The sequence below is a fragment of the Malania oleifera genome, chromosome 5, assembly GCF_029873635.1.
Source record: "Malania oleifera isolate guangnan ecotype guangnan chromosome 5, ASM2987363v1, whole genome shotgun sequence".
Classification (NCBI taxonomy): Eukaryota; Viridiplantae; Streptophyta; class Magnoliopsida; order Santalales; family Ximeniaceae; genus Malania; species Malania oleifera.
This window is the reverse complement of record NC_080421.1, coordinates 85,765,340-85,773,470: the sequence shown is the minus strand read 5'-3', so window position 1 is coordinate 85,773,470 and position 8,131 is coordinate 85,765,340. Positions and strand designations below refer to the sequence as shown.

Below are 8,131 nucleotides of genomic sequence, written 5' to 3'. Positions count from 1 at the left end.
GTTGCTGGCATTATCAATTATTGCACCAGAGGGTTGTTATCAACTCTTACAAAAAAAATCTTGTAATCCCCACCACCACTTTAGAGAGAGAGAGAGAGATGACTGAATTTGCACTTTGCAGCAAGAAAATTCAGCAATTCAATTTTCTCCACTTATACTGAATCTGAATTTGTCAGTTAAGCGAGGCAACAATATTTTCCTGACTTGATTGCTCTTAATTATTATTAACCATTTTAGAACAATTTTTTTTTTTTTTTTCCATTTTTAATACTTTTTTGATAGAAAGAAATAAAATGCAAAATGAATGTCCTTATTTTCCTTTCTTCAACCAAAATCCTTGATCCAAAGAGCCCAAACATCATTTCAACTGATCTAGATGCAATACAAGGTGATGCGAGTATATCAAACAAAAGCCTTGATCCAAAGAAGCCAAACACCATTTCAACTTGTCTAGATGCAACACTGGGAGAGGGTCTGACTATATATACATGTCCTAGTTCCACACAACCAACAGAACTTGACAAATTAATCCATCAAGCGTCAAGGCCGAAAAAAATACTTGTCCCATTCTAGCTTGATTATTCTTAATTGAACAAAAATGCAGGTTGGCTTCTACAAGTTAACTTTAAGAAATTGGGTATTAGGGTAACTTTAATAGCAACCAACCTAAAGATGGAAAATTCAAAAAAAAAATATAAAATAAAAATAATATATGCAATAACACAGATGTTGCTAAAGGATGAAAGATATCTAGGGCTCAAACCAGTTTCCAAGGTACATCAGAGCATGAAACTAGCAAGGATATTCATAAAACAAAAATGTCTTGTGAATCCTGAACTACCAACGGATATTACAGTTTGCATAGCTTCTCAGCTGCACTTGCTTATGCATAAACAAGCCTGAAACCTATTCTATCACAATAAAATGAGAAGGATTTGAACGAGGTTTGAAACAAGAATATGCCAAGGTGGCAAGCCTAACAAAATGGAACTCCTATTCCTCTTGCTTAATTTCAAGGTCCTTCAGCTTTGATTCCAATTCATCCTCATTGTCAATACTGTCTTCTTCAGCCTCCTCATCAAGGTCTTCCCCTTCAGGGTCATTGTCATCCAAAGACCCAAGCACATTAGGCAAATTCTTGAACATATCCTTCACCTCATCAATCCCTTCATCAGAAATGAAATTACCATTGATGTTCAGCAACTTGAACCCTGGTTTGTGTACAACAGCATTTGCCAGGAGCCTGGCCCCAGCACGTCTTATTGAGTTGGTGCTCAGATCAACTTCATTTAACTGGCCATGACCATCTTCCAATGCCTTGGCTATTAAAATAGCACCTTCATCTTTCAATTCATTCTCAGCCAAGTTTAACTTCGTCAAAAATTGTTTTGCAGTTATACAAGCTGCCAAGGTATGAGCAGCTTTAACAGTGATGTCATTTCCAGCCATCTCCAGAACTTCCAGTGAAGGAGCAGAGTCCTTGAGAGCATTGGCAAGAGCTGTTGCCCCCTCATCCTCCAAGTTCAAGTAACTGAGATAAACCTCAGTAAGATCCACAAATACAGATAAAGCTCTACTTAGAGAAACTCCAGCTTCAACACCAAACATATTGTCACGCAAATCAAGCTTTTTCAGACGGGTACATGTACTAAGGGCTTTAGCAAGGGCAACCCCCCCTTCTGTCTCTATTCTTGTCGAAGAACACCGAAAATCCTCCAATGCAGGGGAATGTTCCACAAGTTCAGAAATAGCAACTGCCCCCTCGTCTCCTGTCATGTTATTATGAAATTGAAGGACCTTCAGCTTCTCAGTAGAAGGAATTAATTCACAAACAGCCCATGCAGCTTCCTCTGAGATACCATCGTTCATCAAATACAGCTCCTCCAAGTTACTCTGTGATTTTAGAAGAGCACCAAATGCCCTGACACCTTTTTCACCCAAGGCATTGTTCGAAAGGTTCAAATGCTTCAACATGGCACCCTCAAGAGCCAAAGAAAATATACTCATAACTTCAAGAGCTTCCGTCTCTGGCCTTCCTGCAATAAAATCTGATAGATCTACTTCTGTCAATTGATTCTTCAGGGATGCCAGGATAGGCTCAGCAATATGGGCTGCATCTAAGCCAAAACTTCTATTGCTAAAACATATTTTAGTGTATGCGTTTCCCAGCTCCCTAAGTGGCTTAAGAAGCTCCTCAGCCTCCTCAGCATCAATAAAGGATCGGCGACCTCCAGATATATCAAATATAGTCCCATGGGAGGCAGTAACCTTATCAAATATTGTTGCATCTCCATCCTCTTTTGTTCTAGTGCCTCTTTTAAGAACTTCCAGCATAAGCTTACTGGATTCTTTAGCATACACTTGGACTGCAGAACTTCCATCACCATCTGGCTCCTTCTCATAGTGTTGATTTGCAGAAGCGAAAGCAACCTCTTCTATCTGCTTTGCATCCTCCTCAGCTTCTTCCTTACTCAAAAGACCATACTTTCTTGAGAAAATGGATGGAGTTGTAAGATTTTTGGTCATTCGTTCTACAAGCATTAATCTGGTACTCTTGCTCGGAGGCCACAGTTTGATTGATAATGTCCGGTGTTGAGAAGTTTGCGTTGCAGAATCCATAACCTGGAACCATGTGCTAGGTAATACAGTTCAAACATGTACATAGAGAGAGAGAGAGAGAGAGAGAGAGCAGTATTGATGTCAGATGGAAAACCACTTTGGTTCTACAGGAAACACTTGGCAGAGGAAAAATAATATATTTGAGACTAAAAAAAAAAAAACAAATCTTTGTAATTTTATTCCAAAAACACTGTTCAGGAATTTTATTAAAACAAGCCATTCCAAGGAATTGGTAAAAGTACTTTTTTTTTTTAATTTTCAAAAATGGATGGTTAACTGAGAGTTACCGTGCTCAAACAGCCTACTGGTCTTATAACTTGAATGGTGCAGATCTAAATATTGTTTAAACCTGAGTAAAAGAAGTAGTATAGTGCTGTCAACTTTTCTTTTAATGCAAGGCAGTAAGAGTTTGACTAAACTGTACCCAGGCAAGGTGGAGTTGTTCAGGCACTGCCCCCACTACCCATGCACTTGCTTAGGTTGAGGTACAACTGTACAAGGTGCTCGGATGCTCATGTGGTTCAGAAGGGTTTGTTTCAGCCTTTTAATTTTGTTTTCAGAAAAAAAAAAATTTTTTGATTTTTTCGTTTTTCTATTAGTATTTTTTTTAGAAAAAGGTAGACTATTTTGTCATTCTCTATTCCCTGTTTTAGCCCTAATGATGATGTCAATGAAGAAGACAAAGTAGAACAAATAAATTTTCAGAGCAAAAAAGTGAGAGGAAAAAGAGGAAATGAAGCATTTTAGTAGTAAGAAGGCTAATGAGATTTAGGATTTTTTTTTTTCTATTGCCTAAGAGTTTTAATCAATTGAACTTTGGAGTATCTTTGGATTGTTTGCCAATGGCATATTTGGATTTTTTTCTCCTTAACAAACATACATCCTAGGATTGTTGATGATGGTATTTTCAAAGAGTCTTCATTTGATCATATGGAGCTTATCTATTTCTATTTCTAATAGAAAGTGGTTTCCCCATTTTATTTTTAGTCTTCCTTTTGAATCCCTAAAACACCCTTAGTAATTCATTTTTTCTACCAACCAAAGGGGTGGTATAATAATAAAAAATAATAAAATTATTTTTTAAAACTAAAAAATATGAAAATTTTGAGAGCCATACAGCATGTATGTAGAACATGCCTGCCTTTAGTATTTTAGAAGATATCTTTGTTATGGTCCGGGACTTATACTTTTAACGATAGCCTTTCCTTGATGATGATTTTACTGATTTCTGCACTAGTTAACATTTAAATTAACATATTTACTACTTCACATATGCAAATGCTTAGTGCAGCACCTATTGCCTTGGGTGATCAAAGACCATGGTGCTTTAAGGGGAACTTGAGCTTTTGCCAAACCAGTATAGTAGACAACTCAAGCCTTTACGTACAAACCTTCCCTTCTGATTAAAAACATATATTGCTTAAAACTACAAAATATAAAATTCATTTTTTTTTTTTATCTGTAGAAAACAGAATATAGACAAGACAAATCTATCACAAGAATTACTCTAGATCTAATTGAAAGCAAAAGAGGACAAAAAGGAACAATGGATCTTATGAGATGTGTAACTGAGTCCCTGTCTTATTAATGATTCACTATTTGTTGATGCGAGCATCATCACAATCCGTTTGGTTGAAAAAGAAGTGGAGAGATGAGAAAAGGAAAAAAAAAAAAAACTACTTTCTCCCTACATTGTTTGGTTTAATACGAAAGAGAGTGGAGAGAAACACAGGAAAAGAAAACAAAAGCTAATTGTCTTTTAGAAGAATAAAACCCAAATTGCCTAAGGGTGTTTGAATCTTTCTAAGTACATCTCCCATTTCTCTTGATCCAATATTAAAGAAAAAAATTACTCTTTTTTTGGCTTTTTTTCTCTCCACTTCTCTCCATTTCTTTCCAACCAAACGAGAGAAGTGGAGGGGAAACTATTTCGTTTCTCTTCCTTCTCTCCACTTCTTTCCAACTAAATGGACTGTTAACCTCTTAAAGAAACTAGTCGAGTGAGACTTTTTTTATTTCATTTCCAAACTAAAACATATAAAAGTGAATGCTAAGTATCAAACATGTTCAAAAAGAGAAGTTATACTAAAACAAGCACACATTAAAGATTAGAATGGGAGCCATCTTGTGAAAAAATAATGATAAAATAACAGGACGGATAAGAACTATGGAAGTCTCTTTGTGTGATAATATGCACAATTGCATCAAATAATGCACATTCAAAAAAAAAAAAGGAAATGAAATGAAATGAAGAAAAATGAAAAAAAAAAAAAAAACTAATTAGCTATAGTCAAACAATTTATCATTACATCACTTAATGCTATACTACTCCTAAAAGGCAAAACAACTTTTCATAGTTGTCATCTTGAGACAAAACAAAAAAATCATTGATTTTACTTTTGTGATCTTTAAAGTTTTTATTTTAAATTTCATTGCATCCCTTGAGTAATTTTGACTCTTTAAATTCATAAAATCTTCATTATACTTTTAATTGATGTTAACTAGGATTATAAATTTTATAATGGAAACCAAGTAGTGCTAATTTCTATCATTTTAGAATGGCCCCAATGGCTACATTTATGTTAGGTCTATCTGCAGGGTTGTTGTAAAACTCATAAGATGCCTTATCAAGTCTATAAATACTTCAATTGATCCTACAAGTGAGGCATATGAAGCATGGTTTTAAATAAAGGCCACAACCATTACATGACGCCGTTACGTAACGATTTTTTGGGTTACTGAGACCATTACACCACGAAATCGGTGAGAAGAAAAATCACGGCCGTAGTGACCGTTACGTAAAGGTTGCTATGGCCGTTACGTAACCGCTATAGGACTGTTACACCAAAAAATTATTTTATTTTTCACTTTTTCTTCTCACTTTTTCCCTCTTCTTCATATATCATTCACAATATAACAAGTGGCAAAAGGGGGAAAAATTTTGAAGAGGATGACACTGATACAAAATTTACTATTTCTTTAACTACTCACAATAGGCGCATTAATTAACAATTTGAAAATACTAACTTGTTAGGAAAAAAATTATTTTGATAATATTAGTAATGTGATATTTATGTTCTATATTTTTCAACTACAACCTTCTTTATTTTCTAGCTATTTTATATTTGTATTATTTGTATGTCTTATGTGTCTAATAGATTAATGGAGTGTATAATGTATTTTGTTTTATTAATTAATTTAGTACACATAAGAATTTATCACAGATAAGAACAATTAGAAGTATAAATACGCACACATAATTTTTCTATCAATGGTGGTTTAAAACAAATGTAAACTTGTTGCCCTTACCAAATAACTTAGTTGCTTGAATTAAACGATCCAAAATACCCTAAAACTCTTTCTAAGAAGGGCTAAAAGTTTAAACATGCAAGTACGCTAATATGCACAAGGTTGTGCGTGATTCAAAAAAATTCACGGCCATTACACCCGCTTCCCGTTATGTAACATCCGCTACTCCTGCTTCCCATTACACTCGTTACCGTTATGTTACGCTACCCACTACCGCGATTTAAAACCATGATACTAAGTATGCCAACCTGCTTGAAGGAAGCAAGATAATCACTTGTAGACATTATCTTTGCTACACAAGGAGATCAAGACTTGAAAAATGTTTTGATTGAGAAGGGGTTTAACATCATGTCAGGTATAAAATAAAACGAAATTTTTATGCACGTGCCTTTTTTTTTTGGGTCACAAAGCATGAGTAAAAAGATGTCCCATGAATAGCAATGTGAAAAAAAAAGTACCTTGTTAAAAAAAAATTTAAATGCATGCACAATGGCATGATAGTGGAGTGGCAGCAGTAACAAGTAAACTCAGTGGAGGCAACAGGACAGGAGGTTGCAGTCGCAAATCACAATGAGCACAACAGTGTTGAAGCAACAATGCCAAGATGGAGATACTATCGTACTAGAGGTAAGTGCCATTATTTAGGAATTGCAATTTAGTCAAACAGCAGCTATTTCCTTCATATGACCCAAGTGGCCTGGTGCTTTCATTCAAATGCAAGTGATTTCTAAATGAGATTAATTGGAAAAAAAAAATCAGCAAAAACCATTTACAGACCATGTGGCAACTAAAAATTGTCACAATAGATGTACAAATAAATGAAAATATAAAAATTAATAATATTGAACCATGTTTTGCTTTTCCCAGTTAGAAGCCTCTTTTTTCTTTTCTACCACTTTACAGAAAGGAAAATCACAAACTTTTCATAAAATTAATAATATTTCTGGGAAACTATATTTTGAAAAACTACTATACAGCATAAGTGTGCCCCCACTTTTGTGCATCTTACATATTCAATCAACGACCAAACTAAAGCAGCTTTCATTTTCAGAAAACCAAGCAAGACAAAACAGGAGAAAAAAATCTCTGATTATTTTCTTCCTCGAAGTTTCTCTGTGTTTTCTCACAACCAAAGTAAGGTCTACTTACATGCAGACACGAAAATCCTGAAGATATATAAAATAAATCAACCGAAGGGAATCTACCAGAGCGTGGTAACGCCCATTAAAGCATTCAAAAACATGATTAATTGGAGAAACTTTTGCAATGTAATTTCCCTTTTCCATAATACATAAAAAAATCAATAGGCTATCAGATCCCAAAAATATAAAGATAAACGTAAAAACAAAACACAATCCACAGCAGGGACAGATCCAGCGTGAAAAAAAATGAAAGACAAGGTTAAGAATCACTGACAGGATAACTAATGATTCAATAAGGATCGATAAAAATGTGTAACCCTAGATTTTCTTGAGAACCAAACAAGATCTATGATACCTACAAATCCAAAGACGGGGAAAAGAAACGGACCTTTGATTGTAAAGCTTCTTCACTAGCCCGTGCTTCGCTCTGTTTCGTCTTGGTGCTGTGGAATCAATAATATATGGGGAAAATTGTAGCAGAGAGCGAGACAGAAATGGAGGGAAACGATGAACTCGAACTTGAAAATTGGGAGCCAATCGTAGGCCTCCCGTTTTCCACTTTTTCTACGAAATTACTAAAACAGCCCTTGATTTTCTTCTTGTTTATGGTCTCGCGAATTATTAGCACTCTAGCACTACTGCATCCGTCCGGGGCAACGAGGGAATTGGGGCGGAGGCCTAGGTTTGAGAGTGGCCCTAAAGATATTGTTACCTACATTCAACCCTAGTTATATTATAGGTTAATTAATACAAGGTATACTTCGACCCTAATGAATATGAGACATGTTTCGTGAATAACTTAAAATATCAATCATAAAATGTTAGATTAATATTTTAACTAACAAAGTGTATAAGATTCACATCATTAGGATTCATACAAATTCGTATCTTTCATTCATATGAGTTCTAGTGTGAACGTATCGCCTTGTAGTTAATAATTCTAAATTCTAAATGGAAAGACAATCCCTTTCAGGTCTTTCTCTCAATTGTATAAGGACAATATTAGATTTCCTAGGATACAATTTTGGATCATATAATAGATTGTCAAACTTTATCGCTGA

At 35.0% G+C, this 8,131-nt stretch overlaps 1 protein-coding gene across 1 annotated transcript; it reads right to left on the bottom strand.

Moving 5' to 3' along the window:
• Window positions 1-729: 729 nt before the first annotated feature.
• Window positions 730-7,776, bottom strand: LOC131154904 (RAN GTPase-activating protein 1). Its single transcript, XM_058107721.1, has 2 exons — window positions 7,459-7,776; window positions 730-2,622 (listed from the first exon to the last, which is right to left on the bottom strand). Exon 2 carries the CDS (start codon window positions 2,617-2,619, stop codon window positions 994-996), a length of 1,626 nt encoding a protein of 541 aa, XP_057963704.1. The 5' UTR covers window positions 2,620-2,622; window positions 7,459-7,776; the 3' UTR covers window positions 730-993.
• Between the last annotated feature and the right edge of the window lie 355 nt (window positions 7,777-8,131).